The 23,746-nt window shown below is 36.5% G+C and overlaps 1 protein-coding gene across 1 annotated transcript; it reads left to right on the top strand.

The window, feature by feature from the left end:
• The first annotated feature begins 19,281 nt into the window (after positions 1-19,281).
• LOC138145404 (olfactory receptor 14A16-like) lies at positions 19,282-20,238 on the top strand. Its single transcript, XM_069067048.1, has one exon. It carries the CDS (start codon positions 19,282-19,284, stop codon positions 20,236-20,238), a length of 957 nt encoding a protein of 318 aa, XP_068923149.1.
• The last annotated feature ends 3,508 nt before the right edge of the window (positions 20,239-23,746 follow it).

The raw sequence follows: 23,746 nt of genomic DNA, 5'->3' as shown, positions 1-23,746 counted from the left end.
GCAAAAAGAAATCATAAGGAACTTATCAAATTTGAATGATTTACATTCCTACATGGAGAAATGATAATTGTAATGGATGAAACTTTTCTCAGTATGAAAATAGCTGAAGAGAATAGAAATATATATGTGTGTGTGTGTGTATACATACATATATATATATACATACATGTATATATATATAGTCTTTATCTGAGGGTATATAGTCATATGATTACATATGTGAATGTATATATATATATATATGCTTACAGGTATACATAGATAGAGGGCACAGGACCATTTGAATAGAAAGGAATGATATTTAAAAGATGTAATTAAGAGGTGAGAAAGGAATATAATGAGAGGTGATGGGGAGAGACAGAACGGGTCAAACTCATATAGAAGAAGCATGGAAAAATGGGTACAATGGAGGGGAAGAACAGAAAGGCATAAGGGAATGGGTCAACCTTATACTCATTGAATTTGGCTCAGGAAGGGAATGACATACACACTAAATAGGGTATCTCACCCTACTGGAGAGTAAGGGGCTAGGGGATGAGAGGGGGGATGATGGAAGGGAGGGCAGGCTGCGGAGGGAGGGAAGTTGGAAGCACACACTTTTGAAAAGGGACAGGACCAAAGTAGAGAATAGATCAAGTGGGAGATGGGTTAGGAGGGAGGGAAATATATTCAGTCTTCTACAATACATCTACTATGGTAATGTTTTGCATTATTTACACATGTACAACCTATATTGAATTGCTTATCTTCCCAGTAAGGATGGGTTACAAGAGAGGAAGGGAATGAATCTGGAATTCAAAATTTTAAGACCAAATATTTCATATATATACACATACATATATATATATATATATATATATATATATATATATATATATATATAAACTATTAATACTATTTTACATATAATTGGGAAATAAGAGAAGGGGATATCCTGGGGAACTGCTATTTTGGGGAGGTGGGTAGGGGAAAAATGTGGAGAAAATTTGTAACCCAAAATCTGGCTGAAATGAATGAAGTAAACCAGAAGTTAATAAAGCATCTGGAAAAAAAAGAACTGAGAGAAGTCTCCCTTTGAACCCAGGTGGCAGTTGGATAGATTCAGGCAGGAGTTGTGACCATAGAAGAGGAACCATGGAAGCTGAGAGTCTGCCTCAAGTCAAGATGAAAAACCTCTCCTTCAGTATTTAATTCAAACTGAGAAAATGATGACTTACTGTGGCTAGAGGTGGACAACTCTGATGTTTATATTTAGATGATTGAGTTAAGGACTTCTCCAATTAAGAAAAAAGAGGACTTTTTGATGGAAGAGATTAAAACAATTTGACCTAGAGGTGGAGAACCTTGACCTTTGTGTTTTGTGTCAATTAAGGAGGCTTACCTCCTTAAGAATGATTGAATTAAAGACATTGAAATATCTTCCTGCTGTTTTGCTGGCAATATGTAGTAATGTTGATGATTTCTATGAGTTAATTCAATTTTATATCTTGCAACTTTGACAAAGCTATTAATCTTTAAACTTATTTAACAGTTTCTCCAGAATTCTCTAAGGATGCTATCATATCATCTTCAAATAACGATAATTTAGTATCTTTCCTCATTTTTTCCTTCAAATTATTTTTCTTTTTTTTTTTGCTATAAACTAGAATATCTATTACAATATTAAATGTATTTGTGATAATGGACATTTTTACTTCATTCCAGATCCTATTGGGAAGGCTTCAACATTATCCTTATTATAAAAAATGCTTGCTCTTGGTTTTAGATAGATACTTCTCACCATTTTTAGGAAATCTCCATTTATTCCTCTTTTTTATTATTAACAGAAATAGATATTCTATTTTGTTAAAAGTTTTTTTCTGCACTTATTAATTAAATTGGTTTTTTTGTTGTTGTGGTTATAAAGCAAGTAAAGTGCTCTTTGTTTCAGCTAATCAAGTGCATTGAGCCTCATCTTTGATTGTGTTAAGTCTTTGGTGGAAACAGTATATATTGTGTTGCCTTCAATAGGCCTAAGGGAGTTTGGCGACCTTCCCTGCCCTTAATATGCCTAAGGTCATCACATGGAACCCACAGTGGGAGGAGCTTACCAAAAGAGGGGAAAAGGAAGGGTGGAACAGGAAGGAGCAGAGCAGATAAAACCTCGAGCACACACTGGGACCAAGCAGAGCTAAGAAAGAGAATGTTTGTGATGTCAGTACTCTGTCTATTATTCTGTCTGTTTTTCTGTGTTGATGTTACTTTGTCAGACAGGAGCACTCTGTTGAAATATGTTATCTTGTTATAAGGAAGCACTCTGTTAATTTGTGTTACTTTATCAGACGCATTCTGTCTACTGAATTGTATTAATTTGTCAGACAATCTCTCTGTCTATTGATTTCTGTTGACTTCTCAGACCGAAAGTGAATTGATATGATAGTGCTGGCAATGTGTGTAAATACTGTTGTAGCCCTGTTGAGCTTTGTTTTCCTAGAAACTGAAACTATGAAGAGTTTGGGGGTGGAGCAGTCCCTGTGAGCTATTAAATGGAACTGGGAGCAGAGAGATGCCTGCCTGTGAATCCAGGAAACAGTAAGGTGAATCCAGGCAAGAGCTGGGAGTGGAAGAGGAGCCATGGGGTTTGGAAGTCAGCCTAGAGTTAAGATGAAAGGAGACTTTACTTGGGTGTTCAGTGCTGACTGATGATATTGTAACTTAATGGTACCTAAGGGTTACAGTACTAAGACCTAAGGGACTTTTCACTTTCCACTATCCCTTAAAGATGATTGGCTTAAGGATAATTGGAAGCCAGCCTGGAGTCAAGATGAAAGAAGACTTGATTTGGGTACTTTATATTGATTGAGGATATTGTGACTTACTGAATGATTTGTTTTGTTTAATACTGTGGTCATCTTAGTAATAAATTGTTATGTTATATTCTTGTGAATGCTGTGCTTTAATTTCTTGAATGTTTCACTTTAGTTTATTGCTGAATAAATAGAGAGTTCACTATACCATGTGTTTAGATTCTTAAAGTTATTCACAGCAGCAGTCCTCAGGAGAACTGCTCATGATAGGCTTTACAATGGTCAATTATGCTTATAGTTTTTCTAATACTGGATCAGTTCTGCATTCCTAATAAAAATCCTACCTGGTCATAATATATGATCTTTGTAATATATGACTGAGTCTCTTTGCTAGTTAATTTATTGAAAACTTTTACATCAATATTCATTATGAAAATGGGTCTATAGTTTTCTTTTTCTGATCTCAAGGACCTAAAATTCAAATGAAGAGGACATGTATTTAATGTCTTGACTGCAAGTAAATCAAAATAGTTAGGGTGTAATGGCAGAGGGAATGTTAATGCCTCTTCTTTTATTGTCATTTCCACTGATAAAATTATGTCAGCTTCTGATTTTGAAGCATTTGACAGTGCCAAGTACATTGGTGGACAGTACTTTCTTGTCTGAGTCTTTAGTAGCTGTGACTGTAGCATGTGAACCAGTGGTTCCCAGGCTGTATCTCAATAGGGTTCCTTCCCAGGATAATGGCTGAGGTAAATGATGGATAAGCATTGCTACTTCCAAGGTTTTTGTGTTCAGAGTCTTGCTTTAAATCCATCAGTATCTGATGGCAGATGATGGCCACTGAGGAGGTGAAAATAGCTTGACCTGCCTGGTGTACACTGCCTACTGTCTGTTCTTCAAAGTGCCACACTGCTTCAGTTAGGCTTCCTTGTCTGCCCAATAGGTGGCAGTTGATTGGCTGTTGTTGAAAATAACTGGCCTCTTCTTCACAGGAAACATCCCTAGAAGATGACTGTGAGGGCTTGGCTAGAAGCAGAATCTGTGGTCTGGGAGTTCCTGCCACTCTCTGGGTCCTTAAGGCCAACTGCCTGTTGGTGGTAGTTGATCAGTAGTTGTTGATGTTGATAAGGAAGGTTGCCCTCAGCATGACTTTTCCCCCCGGTGCTGGCTGCAGATGCTGGACTGGAAACAGGTCTAGTGGTTTGGGGGACACTGCTATTCCCACAGTTCGTGGATCAGGATCATTGACTGTTTCAGTCTGTATCCTAGTACAGTTGAGGGTCAAGATCATGGTGGTAGTTTGACTTATCTAGCACTTGATGCCTAGTACATTTCCCTTAGGGTAACCTGCTGCTTTAACTAAGGCAGCTTTCCCACTCTGTGGATAACAGTTGATGGGGATGTCTTATCACTTTACTACTATAATTGCCTCCATGGATAATGATTGGTATGGCTAAAGAAAAAGGAAATATTTATCTGCGGCAAAGAGTGGGATGTTGCCACTCTCGGTGCCCTTGTATCTATTACCAGTTTGTGGTGTTTAGCCAGCAACAGAGATGGCACGGTGACCACATGAGAAGGTGGTAACAGATAGTAAAAAGGCAGTTGTGTGATACAGTGGATAGAGCACTTGGCTAGAAAACAGGAAGATTCATCTTCATGAGTTCAAATATGGCCTCAGACACTTACTATCCATGTGACACTGGGCAAGTCATTTCACCTTGTTTGCCTCATTTCCTCATTTTGTATCAAATGGAAAACCACTCCAGTAAGAAAATCCCCCAAAATGGGGTCATGAAATGTCTGGAGAGTCACAACTGAACAACAAGTTGAATAGTTTTTAGATTTCTCATATGATATATAGAAATGTTTCCTGAACAGGAATAGAGTGACAATAATAATTAGTAAGAATGGATTTGTTTTGTCTCTTTCAATTATAAATAAATGGGCTTTAAATTCAATGAAATAATGGAAGAAGAAAATTTCATATGCGTATCCACCAATCTAGATTCCATATAGTTAAAAGAAATGAAAAATATAGTTTAATCCCAACTCTTACACCCTTGTTAAGGCCACAAGATAAAATATCAGAAATGAACCAGGAATAAAATTCATGAGACAATGCACCTACAAACAAATGTCCAGAGTTTAAGGAAAAAGCAAGGAGAGTCAATAATGTACTTGAACCAGCCTACAATTGCCAATGGGAGCCAGTTGTAACATTTTCAATGTGAGCATTTAAACCTTTGAAAGCAACAAAACTACAAATTAGGACATATTTTATAGCTTTATTGTCTACATTTAAGAATATTATAGAAGAATATTAATAATACAAATTAAATTTTAAAGTACAATGCATATGCATTTATTTTCAGGAGAGTCAGGTAATAAACATTTACCAAGATGCCCTGAATGTAGGTCTAAAATTTGACCTCATATCTTTCTCTGATGAAAACCACAAATGAAACATTGTTATAAATGGGAATACTTTTTTTCCAAAGGAGCCAGAATAGAGATGTGGGGAAGAGGAGAGTGGAGAAGTAGCATTATAATTAAGAAGCTATATTCATGAGAGAGAAGCAGGTAGGTGGCACAGTGGGTACAGCACCAAGCCTGACATAAAGAAAATTCCTCTTCCTGAGTTCAAATCCAGGTTCAGGCATTTATTAGAGATGTGACCCTGGACAAGTCACTTAATTCTATTTGCTTCATTTGCTTCATCTACAAACAATATAGAAAAGGAAATGACAAACCACTCCATTAATATTACCAGGAAAACCTCAAAAGGGGTCACAAAGAGTCAGACCTCCCACACAATCTTATCACCCTCATAGTAAAAGACTTCATCATTTAATTTTGTACTCTTTCACCACCCTTAAAGTTGAGGACACTGTTTCAAACTTCATTTAGAAAATAGAAGTGAGATAGAGACAAATGAGCTGAACTCTCTCAATGCTCTTTTCCAAAAAGAAAGGGATAAATACTGGAAGGAGTGTGGAAAAATTGGGATACTAATACACTGTTGGTGGAGTTATGAACTATTCCAACCATTCTGGAGAACAATTTGGAGCTTTGCCCAAATGGCTTTAAAACCCTTTGACCCAAAAACACCAGTACTAAGTCCATACCCCAGTGAGGCCAAAGAGAAAGGAAAAAGATCTATTGTACAAAAATATTTATGGCAGTTCTTTTGTTAGTGGCAAAGAAAATAAAATTGAGGGGATGTGGGAGGTTGGAGGAGAAAAGATTGAAAACAGCTGATGTGAGGAATGGGCTTGAAAGTCAGATCAAGAAAATAAAAGTGCTATCTTGCTGAAATGAGGGACCAGTTGATGTTAGATGACATGAATTTGTAATGGACTGTCAGTATAATTGTGTGACTTTTGTTAGCTCCATTAAAACCCAAGAATAGGTTTAAAGGATATGGAAGGCGGTAGTAATACAAGGTTGAAGACAAGATATAATTTGCAATTGGACAAGGGAGTGACTCAGGGGTAAAGTACAGAGCTGAATTGGTTAACTCTATGGTTGCAATTTTGAAGTGAAGAGAAAAATTAAAGTAACTTTGCCTGGGAAAATTTTGACATTTTAAGATATGCCATTTATAGACACTTTATATTGAAAATGATCCTCTTGCAGTCAATGGAGGGAAGATAAATACTTGGGGAATAAAGAAAAAGAAGGCAATAAATTTTTGCTTAACAATTACTATGTGCCCCCAAACTGTGCTTAAATGCTTTACAGATATTTTCTTATGTGATAAACACAAAAACCCTTCAAGGTAAGTTCTGCTATTCCCATTTAACAACTCAGGAAACTAATGCAAACAGAGATTAAGTGACTTGCCCAAGGTCACACAGCTAGCAAGTTTCTGAGGCTGAATTTAAACTCAGGTCTTCCTGACTCCAGGCCCAGCACTCTATCCACTGTACCACCTAACTTCCTTCAAGCTACCTAGGAGTCATTGGACATTTCATAAGAGCCTTATTTTGAGACAATAAACAATATCGCTTCACATACTTTTCCTGTCCATCTCTGCTCCTATGTATTTGCTCACACCATACATGGAATTTCTTCTTCCCCAATTCCAATTTTTCTGCCTGCTGAAACTTTGCCAATGCTTTTAAGGCCTACCTTACCCTCTTCATCAAGCATGAAGCTGTCTCTAATCCTTTGCATCAGAAGTAAACTTTCCCTTTCATATCTCTCCTAGCTGTTTGTGCTCTTCCTATTAACTTATTCCATTATACTATATATAATAATTTACACATCTTTGTTGTTCACAAAAGATTGGAAGCTTCTTGGATCCAGTGGCTGAAGATGACTCATTTTTAAATTATCCAGTTGCAGAAGAGAGGCTTGTATAGAATACTTGAAAAATACTTGTGGAAACTGTTTTGGATCTATTTTCATTCCTTTGTTGCATGTCAGAATACACAGGTCTGTATCGATAAGGTCTTACTGAGAACTGTGGGTCCTTCTGGAATTCCTTGTGATATAATTTATGAGTGTATCAGTAGAGATAACACAAATGAATTAGAAGCCCTAGGGACAGTTATTCCTTATATTGCCTTCTGCATACAATTGTGGTATACACAGACCTATCAAAGATGGAAATGCTTTGAAAATTAGTTCTCTGTTCAAGAATGAACTTGCATTTCAAAATGGCTAATCTGTGTTACTTGTTGCATAGGTCAGGGCTAAAGAAGAGTGTAAAATTAAATAGGCAGGTAGGTATCAAATATCTGTCATTGACTTCATTTGTAAGAAAATTCTTATTTGTTTGGCTAGTGCTGGTGTCAAAAACATGATGTTTTGGGTTGGCTACCCATCCTCAGCTATGGACATTGTTTAAAATTGGTAGAGAAAGTATGTCATTCTCATTTTGAATATTGGCAAGATAATCATTTATCTATGAAGAACATGTTCATATTTGCCTTAGAAAAAGAACCTGGTAGAGCTTTCATTTCAGAATAAGAATCAGGAACCTGTAGTTAACAGCCTTGATATGACCACTGGAAAATCATGTAAATTCTCTGTTACATGATATCCAATGTGAAAAAATAGTATTAACGCTACTTGACATACTCTCAGCTAAGTGACCTGGTAGATAGGGCCCTTGACTTTAAATGTGACCCCAGACTGTGTGCCCCAGGCAAATTACTTAAACTCTAACTCAATTTTTATATCTTAAAATAAAGGTGATAATAGAAGCTGTCTCTCAGGGTTGCTGTGAAGATAAAATGAGAACTTTGTAAAGTACTTTCCAAAACTTTAAAAAAAATCATGCTAATATTATAGAGGAAGCTAAGTAGCATAGGAGATTAAGGATAACCTCCCTGACCTGCAGTCAGGAAGCCCTGAGTTCAAATCCAATCTCAGAAACTTACTATCTATAATTCTAGTCAAGGCATGGAATTTCAGTTTACATTTATAAAAATGAGGACAATAATAGGAGCTCCTTTCAGTGTTGCCAGGATAAAATGAGATATTTGTAAAAGGCTTTGCAGCTCTCAAAGTTCTATTTACAAATTAGCTTATCCATGATTATTGTCACCCATCTCAGAAAGCTTTTATGACATAAGCTTTATAAGCCTTAAAATCATGTTTTGAGAGATTTCATTTTTATTAAAGTCTCTTTCAAGGTAATGATCCTTTTCACAGAAGACTCTGTGAAGAAAAAGGCCCAGTCTCCTTATTTAACAAATGAGAAAAAGGGAAGCTGGCAGAGGGACTGATTTGCCCAATGTTCTAAATTGGGAGACTTAGAACTAAAACCCAGGTCTCCTGACACCCAGCATTCTAAGTGTTCTCCTTATCCTTTCCTATCTATTTCTGCTTTCTTTTGTTTTTTGGAGGGCAGTTGGGGTTAAGTGACTTGCCCAAGGTCACACGGCTAGTTTTTTGTGTCAAGTGCCTGAGGCCAGATTTCAACTCAGGTCCTCCTGACCCCAGGGCCCATGCTCTATTCACTGCACCACCTAGCTGCCCCAACCTATCTATTTCTTATCTCTGTATAGACAGTCAAGAGAGCCTTTCAGAGCATGGCCAACTTCACCATGGTGACAAGATTCCTCCTCATGGGATTTTTCAACTTCTAGGAGCTGCTGATCTTATAATATCATTTTCTTCTTGCTGATCTATTTGGTGACTTTGATGGGAAACCTGCTTATCTTCACCCTTATCTTTCTAGATAGACACCGCTACAACCCCATATATTTCTTCTTGGCAAATCTACCTGTTTTAGATCTTTGCTTCATTTCTGTGCCTGTCCCCAAATCTATAGCAAATTCATTGGGCAACATATGTCTTTTTAGTGATTTTATTTGTAATATCAAAGGTTGTTATTTGTACAGTTATGTCCTATGACCACTATGTGGACATCTGCCATCACTTACTCTATGAAATCATTATGAACAGAGGGACTTATGTGCAAATCACAGCTGCTTCATGGTTCACTGGAGTTTTGATCGGTGTAATCCATGAAATTAGAGCATTCTCCTTGCCCTTCTGTGACTCTAAGAAGATCCACCAGTTGTTCTGTTTTGTCTCTTCCTTATTTAGGCTCTCCTGCTCTGATATACAATGATGTGAGTATAATTATTGAGATCAGTTTAGGGATTCTAGGCTCCATGTTCGTAGATATCTCTTATGGTCACGTCTTCTCAATTGTGCTGATGATTCCCATCACAGAGGATCAGTCAAAAAAAAAAAAGCCTTTTCCACTTGTCTACCCCAACATCATTGTTCGTATAGATTTTTTGTTTAATTACAACTGAAGTTGAGCCTTATCTAAAGCCACTTTTGTACTCTGAGTCAGTTCTGGATTTATGTTTCCTACACTCTAGACAATGGTGCCCCCAACCCTGAATTTTGTCATTTATAGCCCCCCAAAAAGTAAAGGAAGTCCTCTGTGAAGACATTCATATCCTGGAAATACTTCTCAGAGAGATTAATACTAAAGTCTTTTCTATAATGATATGCCTACTTACACACACACACACACACACACATATACACACACATAGATCATAAGTATCTGTATATGATTCAATCAGCTATTGTTAGTAGATTATAATATATTTTACATATAGTTGTGTATTTTGAATTCTATTTATACATATAAAGTTCTACCCTTTATGTACTGACTTAAGTTATTTTGCTATGTATACATATCAAGATCACAAGTTTAAATATGTTGACTTGCAGAGAGCATGGAAAGTGCTAATAAACATGATTTTTAAAGTGTGTATAATTAAACTAATAACAAAAGCATTTTGTGTGTCTACAATTTGTTATATATATTTTTTTCAAAGTGCCTTCACATTCTTATATTTGATCACTGCAACAAACCAAAGGAAAATTTTTAGGGAAAAAAATGCCACCATTTTATAGTTAATAAAACCACCCTTTTTATAGGGTAACAAAACCTCACACTTTTTGAAACTCTCTGGTAAGTGGTGGGGTCCTGCCTAATGTTTCATCTGTTTTCAAGTTGTATTACTTTTTTTATTCCATGCAACCAATTTTTGAGTCAGTAGTTGAAACAAATTAATAGAAGGACTTTCAAATATATCATTTTATTTTTTTGTCTTTATTTATTTGTTCATTTACTCTTAGTTTACAAGATTCAATTCCACAGTTCCTTGAGTTTCAAATTTTCTCTCCCTCCCTCCCCTCCCCACCACGATGGCATACAATCAAGTATAGGATCTGCAAATACTTTCACATTAGACATTAGTCAGGTTATAAAGACAGATTGTATCAGATGGAATGAAAAATGGTAAAGAGGAGACAAAACCAAACAAGAAAAAGAAAAAGATCAGGTGGTTTCCTTCAATCTGGATTCAAACTCAGTTCTTTCTAGTTCTTTCTCTGGATGTAGACATCGCTCTCAATAATGAGTCTTTTGGGATTTACTTAAATCACTGCATTGCTGAGAAGAGTCCAGTCTATCAAAGTTGGTCATCATACATACGTTGTGTTTATAATTGTGTACAAATTTCTCCTGGCATCAGTTCATATAAGCCTCTCCAGGTAAATATGAAGTCAATCTGCTCCTTGTTTCTTATAGCACAATAATATTCCATTACATGCATATACCACAACTTGTTCAGCCATTCCCCAATTGATGGGCATCCCCTTAATTTCCAATTCTTTGATACCACAAAAAGAGCCGCTATAAACATTTTTGTACATGTGGGTCTTCCTCCCACTTCTATGATCTCTTTGGGATATAAACCTAGAAGTGGTATTGCTGGGTCAAAGGGTATGAAATTATTTATAGCCCTTTGGGCATAATTCCAGATTGCTCTCCAGAAAGGTTGGATCAGTTCACAACTCCTCCAGCAATGCATTAGTGTTCCAATTTGCCCACATCCTCTCTAGCATTTGTCATTTTCCTGTTTTGTCATCTTAGCCAATCTGACTGGTGAGATGTGGTACCTCAGAGTTGTTTTGATTTGCATTTCTCTGATCAGTAGTGATTTAGAGTATTTCTTCATATGCTTATAGATATCTTTAATTTCTTCCTCTGAAAACTGCCTGTTCATATCCTTTGACCATTTATCAATTGGGGAATGACTTGTATTCTTATAGATTTGACTCAATTTTCTGCATATTTTAGAAATGAGTCCTTTATCAGAGACATAGGTTATAAAAATTCTTTCCCAATTTCCCACCTCCCTCTTAATCTTGGTTACATTAGCTTCTTTTGTACAGAAGTTTTTCAATTTAATGTAATCAAAATTATCCAAATATATCATTTTCAAATAAATCCTCTCCTTTACCTTAATTTTGCTTTCAAATTTAAAGTAGGAAATCAGAAACTCAGTATTGGGAGGGATGTCACAGATCATCCATTCTTTTTTTTTATTCAATGTTTTATTACATTTAAGATTTGAACTGTCTCCCTCCCTCTCTCCCTACCCATACCAGAGAAGGCCACCATTTGACATGAATATATAAATATATGTAAAACTATACTATGCATACTTCTATTTATCAGTTCTTTCTCTGGAGGTGGATAACATCTTTTTTAGGTCCCCTAGAGTTGATTTGAGTATTTTTAATACTCATAATAACAATAATTTCCATTTGTTCTTTTTTATTTTATTTTTAATTTATGGGAAGCAACAAGCATTTCTATAACATAGTGCAACTAAAAAAGATAATTGCACATGAAACTGCAAATCTACTATGCACTACTTGCCAGTAAACCCCAAGTTAACTAGGCAGCTTAAGGGAGAGAAGAGGAGAGGTGAAGAGAGAATAAGAGAAGAAAGAACAAGAGAGGAAAGGAGAGGAGATAGGAGAGTAAAGGGTAGGAGAGGAGAGGGTGAGCTGAGTTGCCCAACTGGAAGGCTAGCTGGGTCCATATTCAGGTAGTTTGGACTACTCACAAGTTGGGGTTTGTCCTTCATTCTCAAAGAGGACCATGGCATCAGGGAGATGATGACATGACTTGTAATTGACTTTGATTTGAGTGAGGGAGGGCTGTGCAAAGTCACCAGCCTTGCTTTCTCCTCCAGAACCATCTGGGTCCAGTGGTCAAATATCAGTCAAGACCACTGGAGATGACCCAGGATGCAAGGGGAGACATTGTCCCTTTTGAGCTAAGGTCTTTTCAGATTCTCACTTTGAGTGAGGCAATGCCCATTCAGTGAATAGACCTCTTCAAGAAGTGAGTCAAGTAATGTATCCTTTAAAGATCAGAAAACTGGGAACAGTTAATATGGGATGTAATGAATTTAAGAGAAGTAGACTAATTTGCTGAAGTGAAGGACCAGTTGAGAGTAGATAACATAACATTGTAGTAGACTTAGAGTGAATTTAATTTTGTGACTTTGCCCAGTCCCTTTTAGCAGCACATAAGCAGGATTAGAGGAAGTGAATGGAGGCTTCAGCACTGACAAGTGATATGCATAGGACAAGGCAGCAAGAGATTCAAGAGTAAAAAAAAGCACAGAGTAGAACTGATTAACAGGAATTATAAAGTAAAAGTTTTATGAATTGGAATTGGAAAGTATAAGTCAGAGCAGAGATGGTTGACAGGTCAAAAAGAGAAGATTGTAGAGCTGAAGTTTTAGGTAGAGAAATAGGTTTAGAAGTATAAAACACAGGAAAAGGTGAAAATCTATTTAAAAATACAGAATTTTATATTGAAAATTTGTCTCTTGATAGAAGGTAGTAAACTATTTGAAATTTCATAAGACTTTTATAAGGGCCTTTTGTAATGTAAGGCCTTAATGTAAGATATAACATTAAGTATATAAATAATTTCTCCTAAAATTTGTCCTGCATATACCTGTTTCTTTATATTTGCTCACAATAATCAGGGATCATGTTCCTCCCCAACCTTAACATCTTTGCTTATTGAAATCCTACCTACTCCCTGAGACCTACCTTATAATTTTCATAAAGCATGGATTTATCTCTGATTCTGCCTATCAGAAATGCTCTCTCTCTCTCTCTCTCTCTCTCTCTCTCTCTCTCCCCACACACACACACATACACACACATCTCTGACAGCTTTGTTGTCTTCCAATGAATTTATTCCATTCTAGTTTGTACTATAGTTATTTGTGTATATTTTTTGTCCCGCTGACAGTTTGGAAGCTCCTTAAGGTCTGTGATCAGAGATGATTCATGTTTTTAAACTATCCAGGTTCAAGATAGATGCTTGCACAGAGCAAATACTTGGTTTTGTTAAACAGGATTTTAGAGTGACTCTTTTTTATAATACCTTTTCCCTTTGCCCAATTGAATAAGTCTGTTTCTGTCAGTCCTTACAAGAATAGTGGGTCCAAAACTGCATGCCTCAGAATGTTTGATGACATGATGATAGATAAGTATTTTAACTCAAGCAAGTTAAATCAGAATTAGAGGGGGCAGGGAAGTTATCCCCATTTTGTCTTCTAAATTCAAAAATGATATAATGAATCTATACTTATCTAGGGTCATGTGGTAGAAAGGAAAGTACACTCCGTTGATAAATCTTTACTAGTAGCTCCAATGACAGAAATATGGCTATGGATGGGATGCTTCTTTCAAAAAAACAAGATAAATAATAGTTGTAATATGAAGAGCTAACATCACAAATTAAGACGCTATACTCATGTGAGGAAATCCAAGAACCTAAAGGGAGAAAAATGGTCAATAGAATTTGGATGAAGATCAGCAGAGGTAGCGTTAACTGCTTGAACAGCATACTCTACAAATGGCCTGGACATAAAAAGAAAAGCAATGAAAAATTCAGGAAATTGATCTTAAACCTGGCACAGATGCATGAGATGGTAGTGATGTGGGAACTCTAATTATTAAGACTTCTACTAGAATATTTTATCTTTGGCAAATGTATAAAGTGAACAACTTCATGTCTTCTTTCCACAGCTAAGAATACACACTATGTGCTAGGCTGTGTACTGAGCATTGAGAACACAAAGACATTTGTGCTGACTTACAGAAGGAAAGTGCCCTCCCTTTCTTTTATTAAATGAAGAATTATAACAGATAAATGTTTTATATGGAATAGGTAACAATCACTCTTCTCTGCTGCCTTTCTTAACAGTTGTAAGAAACTAAATATACTACCTTGCTAGATTTATTTGTTTTTTTTTCCTTGTGGGGATGGGGTATTCTTTAGTAATTCTCTGTAGAACATAAACCTTATTGTAAATTTTAAAAATAATTTTAAATGTCATTCAATGGACACTAGTATATATGTGTTTTCAAGATGAATCATAGAATCTGGATATCAAAGAGTCCTCTGCCCCCACCCAAATTCCCAAGGAAAATCTAATAAGCTGACTGTAGGTTCTGAGGCCTGAACTATTCAGGGACTTAGGACCCATGACACTGAATGGCTTTAGGAACACTCCAGAGAACTCCAGTTTTATCATCCTCAGAGAATACCACCAAAAAAAATAAAACTTAGAGAGCTAGCATCTCTGAAGGAAAATGAAACGATATTAGAATCTGAAAAGTATTTTACATCTGAATAAGACTTATGTCCTAAGAAACATGATTCTTTACAGACCTTTTAAATGCTTTAGCCAAAGCAGGGAAGCAATAATCACAGCTATATTGACACCAATGCTTCCTATCCCAGTATAACTGCAGTGAATTTAGCTTATGGTAGCCTTACATGGGGACCAAAAATCAGAAGAAATGAAACATGAATTGTTTGTACCTTGTTATGTCACCATTATGTATGTGAATTTCCTACACTTTTGAAAAATTATTCTAAATTTGCATAAATGTATTGAATCCTGAATTGAAATCTGATTTCTGACCTTCAAGCAATTGACCAAGTATTCAAATTAAAAGGTATGAATTTGCATTTTTCTAGTACCAAATATCTATGCTTTAATGTCTTTACAACCAAGATTAGAGAAACAAAAAGTGGTACTATCACTCTGAAATGACCATGGGTTTGACAGACTATATGAGCACATTCAGAAAGTGGTTTTGATGACTTGGATCTAATGCAGTAAATAGGGACTTGAGTATGAAAATCAAGGCCAAATGTGAAGAAAATTAAAGAGAAGGTATACATTGATTTAGGTGACCTCCTACTGCCATTTTAGAGAGATTTGGTCCCTTCTGCTTTCTACTCTTTAGAAACTCATTTCTCTCATTATACTCCCTCATTACTTAGTATGTGTGGGTGTTGGTTTCTCTCCCCTGATTACTATCCAACACACTCAGAACTTCCTTTCATGTGTGGTCCCTAGTTCCTAAATAGTATTCTGACATCTGATCCAAATCAAGTGTAAAAGAGATTGCATCCAACAAAACAATATCTTTAATGGTAAATTTTCAGGCAGCATAAAATAGGAAACTTGAACATTTCAGGGAGTTTGTGCTACATTTGGGTTGCAATGACCTTTCTAATGCCCCCTTAATGCTTATGACCTAAGTGATTACTGAAAGAGTGACCACAGTCTGTCAATAAATAAGCATGCATTAAGATGTTACTCTGGATCATACATTGTGCTGGTGATACAAAGCAAAAGTGAAAATCATCCTTACCTTCAAAGACTTGAGTCTAGTTGAAGAAAATCAAGTATGCGTGCATGTGTGTGTGTAAATATATATATATATATATATAATTTATGTTTGTGCATATTTATGTGTGTGAATATATATACATGTATATTGTATAACAATAGATAAAAATAAGTATAAAATAGATGCAAGTTGACTTCAAGGGTTAGTACAAAAAATTGAGTGAATCAGAAAACAGCTCATGTAGAAAGTAGCATTTGAGCTAATATCTTGAAAACCTAGGGATTCTGAGAGAGTCTGATGAGGAGAAAATGCATTCTAGGCAGAGGGGACAGAGAAAGGGCACATAGATTGGAGGTAAAATGCCATGTATTAGATAAACCCTCGAGTTTATTGAGTATGAAAGTGACATGCTTAGATTTGTGTTTTAGGAGAACTAGTTTGGCAGCTATGTAAAGCATGAATTGAAGAGGGGGTTGACTTGAGGCAGAAGGATCCATTAGGAGGCTACTGCAATAGTCTATCAGGGGAGGGGAACCTATGGCCTCAAGGCCTCATGTGGCCCTCTAGGCCCTCAAGTGCAGCCCTTTAACTGAATCCAAACTTCACAGGAAAAATCCTTGGACTCAGTCAAAAGACTATACCCAAGGACCTAGAAGATCGTATGTGACCTCAAGGTCAAAGGTTCTCCCCACCACTAGGAAAGATAACAAGTCTATAATTTAGACAGGAAATTTAGGGAGTGAAGAGAGTGAGGCTGATACAAGAGGTATTGTAGAGATAGAAAGAACAAGACATGGAAATGTATTGGCTATGTAATATGTGAGTGAAATGGCAAAGATACAATGAAGTTGTAAGTCTGGGTCAATAAAAGGATAGTGATGCCCTTGAAAGAAATAAGAAAATTCAAAAAAAAAGGAACTCTATTTGGGAGTAGAAACAATGACTTTTGTTTTATACATGCTGATTTTTAGATATTTTCAGGTTATCCACTGTGTATCAAAGGGCAAGACATGTAGATATGGGTCTTATCCTCAAAGGGATGATAAATAAACCCACATAAACCAGTAAGGGGACTAAGATAGAATTTAGGGAGATTATAGAAGAGAACCTAGAACAAAACCTTGGAATATGTCCACAGTTAGAGAACATAATGAGGTGACCATGATGATGGTGATACACTAAGAGACACTAACAATGAATAATCAGATTGACAGGAAAATAAAGAGAAAGCAGAGTCTGAAAAACGCCGAGAGATAATAGAGGAGAAAGTTTTGAAGAGTGGCAAATACTGTACAGTAGTCAAGAAAAAAGATACTTGAGAAAAAACCATCACAGCAGATGAATTATTAGAGGAAGAGAAGTTATAATGAAGGCAATAAGGTCAGGAGGGAATGGGATCCAGGGTGCAAATAAAGGATTCCACATTTTCTAGGATAAGGATGAACTCATGTCTCTATCAGAGACTAAAGGAGGAAAGATGAGAGATAATATTAAAAATATGCCTCTTGAAATCAACATTTGTGATGCCAAAATTTCTTTATATTTAAAAAAAATTAGAAATTCTTAAATTTGTCCTGCCTGTTCCTGAAAGTGTCTTTGTCAACAATACATATGGAACCTCTCCTCCACCAACCTGACTCTGCCGATTGAAATCTCACCCACCTAAAAGCTTTCTTATGGTGTCCAAAAATATGAAATCATCTCTGACTCTGCCAAGCAGAATTAAGCTCTCCCTCTCACACGTCTCCACACTCTTCTCATCCTCCCATCCTTTCCTACTTTGAATTGCAGGTGTTTAGACATTTTGTTGACTCCCTGAAAGAATGGAAGCTTTTGGAGGCCTATGACTAGAAAACCTTCATCTTTTTAACTATCCAGGTCTGTAACAGGATTGCACAGAGTAGATATTGATGAAAGTTTGGTTAAAAAAATGTATTATTGATGTATCCTAGTTTGTAATTCCTTTGTCCCATGTCCAAATAAATGGATCAGCTTCTGTGTACTCTCTTACAGAGAGTAATGGGTCCAGAAGCATGAATTGGGGTTTAATCCATGAGTGCATAAGGCAAGGGCATTTTGACTCAAGCAAGGTGAATCAGAATCCAGAAGAGCAGTTCTTTTTTTTTTTAAAGCAATCGGGGTTAAGTAACTTGCTCAAGGTTACACGGCCAGTTATTATTTCTGGGTGTGGTACTGAGTATCTGAGCCCGGATTTGATCCAGGTCATCCCGACACTGGAGCTGGTACTCTTACTCGCTAAGCCACCTGGCTGCCCCTAAGCAATTGGGGTTAAGTAACTTGCTCAAAGTTACACGGCCAGGTGTCCCTGGGTGGGTGCTAAGTGTCTGAGCCTGGGATCGATCTCCAGGTCCTCTCAACACTGGAGCCAGTGCTCTCACTCGCTGTGCTACCTGGCCGCCCCAGAAGAGCAGTTCTTTACTATGCTGCATTCTATATAAAATGTGGAACATACATACCACAGTGAAGGGGCCTTGGGAACGAGCTCTCCAGTTGGGAATGGATTTGCTTTTCAAGATGGCATATTTTTTGGACAAAGAAGATCATAAAATTAAATGAGTCAAGTGGGTGTCAAATCCCTGCCTCTGTCTTAATTTCATAAAAATTCCAAGCTGTTGGCATAATTACAACGTGAAAATGTCTTGAGTAGGGCACACATTCTAAATAGTGAATACAATTTGAAAGTTCTAAAGAATCTGTATTACTATTAGGTTTGAAGAATAAAAAGACAACCATTTATTTATGAAAAGCAAATTTGTGTTTTCTTCAGAAGTTGGAGGAACTTTCAGGTCAACCTTAGAATCATGAGCCTAGCTTAGTCAACATGGTTCTGAGACTTCTTTGGTGAGCACTGGATATAACTTCCTGGAACCCTTGAATCATGTAATTTCCTAAGTATCTTCTGGATAAAATTGTAAAAAAAAAAAAAAAAAAAAAGACAACTGAAGAAGCCTATTTCACAGGTATTGTGTGATACATGTGCTTGGCAACACTGGACAGCATACATTTAAGAGATATTATTACTGTTATTTTCAAGATGAGAACCTTCTTCATAGATTCTCAAATGCTTTGGGATATAGAAAACCCTTTATCTACTTCAGTGATTATTAATCTCTTTTGTGTCAGAGGTCACTTTTGCTGATAGGACTAAAAAATATAAAAAATTTTGGAAAAAAATGTATAAAAATAATATAAAATACATAGGACTAAAAATGAAACCTTCTATGAGGAAAAACAATTATAAAAAATAAAGACATTTTCATTGACTTCAGGTTAATATCCTTTGATCTAGATCAGTGCCCTAACTTAACAAATGAGAACACAGGTAGACAGAGCTGTGAATTGCTCAAGATTACACAGAAGACCTGAATTAAGGTCTCCTGGTATACAAAACAATGACTGCTCTTATCATTTGGCATGTGCTTCTTTTTCCTGAACAGAAAGTTGAGAGAAGACCCAGAATATGACTAACTTCACAATGGTGAGAGGATTCCTCCTCATGGGCTTTTCCAGTACCCGGGAGCTGCAGGTCTTGCATGCCATGCTGTTCTTACTGATCTACTTGGTGGCTCTGATGGGGAATCTACTCATCTTCACCCTCATCTCTCTAGATGGGCACCTCAATACCCCCATGTACTTTTTCCTGAAGAATCTGTCCTTTTTAGATCTTTGCCTTATTTCTACCACAGTTCCCAAATCTATTGCAAATTCTCTGAGTTGTAGCCATTCCATTTCTTTCTTAGGGTGTGTGTTACAGGTCTTTTTAGTAATTTTATGTATAGGATCAGAGCTTTTTCTCCTCACAGCAATGTCCTATGACCGCTATGTGGCCATCTGTCAGCCCCTACATTATGAAGTCATCATGAACAAAGGAAATTGTTTGAGGATGGCAGCTGCCTCCTGGATCACTGGAGGGTTTTTTGGGGCCCTGCACTCAGCTAATACATTTTCATTGCCATTCTGTGGCTCCAATGAGATCCATCAATTCTTCTGTGATGTCTCTTCCTTACTCAGGATCTCCTGCTCTGAGACACACATTGCAATTGATGTGACTGTGGCTATTGGAATCATCTTAGGGATTTTCTGCTGTATTTCTATAGGTATATCTTATGGTCATATCTTCTCAACTGTACTGAAAATCCCAACCACAGAGGGACAGTCAAAAGCCTTTTCCACTTGCCTGCCCCATCTCATCGTTCTACTGGTTTTTATCGCAACTGGGTTCATGGATTTCCTAAAGCCACCTTCGGACTCTAGCTCAGTTCTAGAAATGCTGTTGCCTATATTCTATATAGTAGTGCCCCCAACCTTGAACCCTGTCATCTATAGCTTGAGGAATAAGGACATAAAGATTTCTGTGAAGAAGTTAATGTCCTGGAAATACTTCTCAGAGGGATTAATACCAAAATCTTTTCTATGATGAAGGAAGGAAGGAAGGAAGGAAGGAAGGAAGGAAGGAAGGAAGGAAGGAAGGAAGGAAGGATGGAAAGAGGAAGGAAGGAAGGAAGGAAGGAAGGAAGGAAGGAAGGAAGGAAGGAAGGAAGGAAGGAAGGAAGGAAGGAAGGAAGGAAGGAAATCTATAATATGCTTTATGTGTTTACTGACAAGATTTTTCCTTGCGTGCCTATGTCAACATCATCATATGTGAAATATTGACTCCTAGATGGCCAGGAATATACCTATAAATGATTGTCAAAATATATACTCATAAAAGTGACCCAAATTATAACTATATTTTATATTTCTATGGTTCTTTATAATTTTAAGTGGTTTAACAATCTAGCATCTGATCCCTATAATAACTATAAGAGGCAATTAATAAAGATATAGTTAGCACTATTTTATAGTTAAATTAACCTATTTTTATAGTTATCTCAACATGTTTAAGTGCCTTCTTCAAGGTCATACATAAGAAATGTCAGAATTTTGACCCAATCAAGAGTTTCAGGTAAAATTACTTTCAATATTATCATATCATGCAAATGATTGCTAAATTAAAAGATTTGTTGTGGGAAGATGCTCTTTTTTTGTTCTAGACATGTAATTTTAATTGTATAGGAAAATGCTAAAGAGGACATTTTCTACCAACATAGTTTTAGAAAGTTACTGGGGGAAGCAATAGCTTAAATGATTTTACTATAGTCACACAACTAATAAACAGGCCTACAATCATCTTCATGATTTTGAGACAAATGCTTCATCTGCTACACAGCATTACCTCAAAAGTAAACTGTTAATGTGAGGACCTTCACATATATTATTTTATGACAGGTACATTTTCCACAAAGGAAAAAATACTTTTGATTATACTTACAAGTACAGATTATTGTGCAAGATGGTGGAATAGAAGCAGGACCTCCCCGGTGCTCAGGCTACCACCTTCCCCAATCCATGTAAAAAGGGAACTCTAAACAAACTTTGGAGCTGCAGAACCCACAAAATGACACAGAGAAGCTAACCTCCCTCTGAGGACAGCCCGGCAGGCTGGCAGGAATCAGCCAGCACAGTACTCTGGGAGCCAAGCTCAGCTCCACGCCAAGGCTTTAGCCCCAGGGCGGGCCTGACCAGCCCCCAGCCAGAGGAACCTTGGGAAGTTGCCTTTCCTTGGCATTACATTACAGCTGGATATATTTCACTCTGCCATTTTGTGGGTTCTGTAGCTCTAAAACTTGTTTGGGAGTCATTTTTTATAGATATTTAGAGTTGTTTGGGGGAAGAGCTCAAGCAAGTTTCTTCTTTGACTTCACCATCTTGACTCTGCCCTAGAGCTTCATTTTAAAGAATAAGATTAAATGGTGTGCCACAATTCATTTAACATTATTTGTCTGCACTCTAATTTTAAACACTGTAAAAAAATTTGATCACTATCTTGTTCCTTTAGAGACTGTAGCCTTATGTGTGAAGGATCAGTAAGTACAGAAGGTATCTTTACAAGGGCATTCTTAAGATCAATAAGCTCAATCACTTTGTTCATATATATTTAAAATTATAACAAGTTTATGCCCTCTGTGCAGAAGTTTTCAAGGAACGTGTGAGTATTTATAATGGTTAGCCCATACCAAAATAGATGTGCATTTATATGTGAGTGTGTATACAAATATATGTATATGCATATTGTGGTGGGTGAAAGATTAAATGACTGGAGAAACAAAGATTCAAGTTTTCAATCATATAGGTTTTTAAGCAATGCATGCCAATTGTCTAGCAAATTGGGACCAGGACCCTTCTTTCAACTTAGGGTTGGACCCTGAATACAAGGGGAGACAAATTTTTACATATTTGGAACAATTAATCAAATAAGAGTAATTAATTAAAAGGAAACAATACATTAAGTAATCTAATTTCTAATTGGAAGAATGATTAGGGAATTTATATATCACAATGTATGCAATACATTTGGTAATCTGATTTCTAATTGAAGGAAAGATTAGGGAGGGAACAAACAGGTGCAATTCCCTGAATTCAGTGTCTGTGAACAATCAAAGGAACATGGAAACATACTAATTGATCAGTATGGGATTAGTTTTCAGATAAGACATATGGGTTACTTGAGATATACAATTGTCAAAAAAAACTCCTTGCATCAGTCTTTGTGTCTGACCGGGCTTCTGGTCAATATAATCTAGGTCCTTCATTAAGGCTCTAAACAGCAAATAGATGTAGTTCAGCTTCCCAGCTATACAGGGCTAAATTTAAACAATATAATAAGGTTTTCTCCAAATTCCCACAGTTGAGTAAAATTTTCTCACAAGAACAAAGTTGGACTAGATTTTTAAAAAGGAAACTGTGCTAGCTCCAGAATTGAGTCACAAGATAGAGTCAGTGTGGTTCTCTCCATCCTCACACTTCACCATTTGCTGTCCTAATCTCCTTAATTCTTTCAATACCCATATATACATACACAAATATAAGTGTCCTTCATATAGTTTCAAGGTAATCAGGAATCACCGAGAGACATAAATTTTGCTTGGATGACATAAACTCCTGATTGGTCCCCTGTTCCCCATGTCTGAGAAGTTTCATTGACTACAATTGGCCACTGAATCAAAAGAAACTACCCTCTATGGTTTATAAGAGTGGGAAAAGTATTGAGGGATGTAAGGAAATGTAATAAAGAATAGATTTAAGAAGAATAAGGAATGGGGAAAAGTGGAAATTTTAGTATATGATTATATGCTTTTGAAATCAATGGAGTAAAATCAAATTTTTGGACTTCATATTGAGAAAATAAGCAATCTCTCTCTAAAATGTGTCTTATCCATCCCTATTTCTGTATATTTGCTTCTATCACAGTTAGAATAGATTCTAAGTTGGTCTTACTCCCTCCATAAAAGCATGAGGTGATCCCTGATCCTGCTAGTTAGAAGTAAACTGCGCCTTTCAGATAGCTTCTTCTTTTCTGTTCTTATGTATATTTATTCCACTCTCATTTATACTGTAATAATTCGCATAACTTTCTTGTCCCTCTGATATAATGGAAGTACCTTGAGGCCGGTGGCTTGGCATTACTTTTTTCATAAAATACAGGTCTAAAATATTGATTTGAAGAAAATGAGAACTTGACAAATGTTTACTGAAAAATATTTTAATTCACTATTCTTTATAATGCCTTTGTCACATGCCCAATAAAAAAATCTTTCTTTGTATGGTCTTACTGAGAGTACTGGATCCAGATAGCAGGCCTTGAAAAGTAATTCGTTAAGTACATGAGGAAATATGTATATTTGAATGCAAACATCATGAATCAGAATCCTTAGGAGCAATTATTTTCTATGCTGTATCTGTATACAAACATGGCAAAAACAGACCTACTACATATGAGCATGCTTTGAGAGATAATTTTAAGAATGGATTTATATTTGAAGATGGGTAGTTTGTGGCTACAGATGTCTTTGAAGAGCAAGCAAAACAATTGAGCTAAACCAGCA

Source organism: Petaurus breviceps, unplaced genomic scaffold, assembly GCF_028583685.1.
Source record: "Petaurus breviceps papuanus isolate PSGF00001 unplaced genomic scaffold, PetGlider_PUasm1.0 90734, whole genome shotgun sequence".
NCBI classification, from domain to species: domain Eukaryota; kingdom Metazoa; phylum Chordata; class Mammalia; order Diprotodontia; family Petauridae; genus Petaurus; species Petaurus breviceps.
This window is presented reverse-complemented; position numbering and strand designations above follow the sequence as displayed.

What these genes read in the sequence shown, in the direction of transcription:
- LOC138145404 (XM_069067048.1), top strand. Translation starts at nt 19,282, where the DNA reads ATGACTAACTTCACAATGGTGAGAGGATTCCTCCTCATGGGCTTTTCC.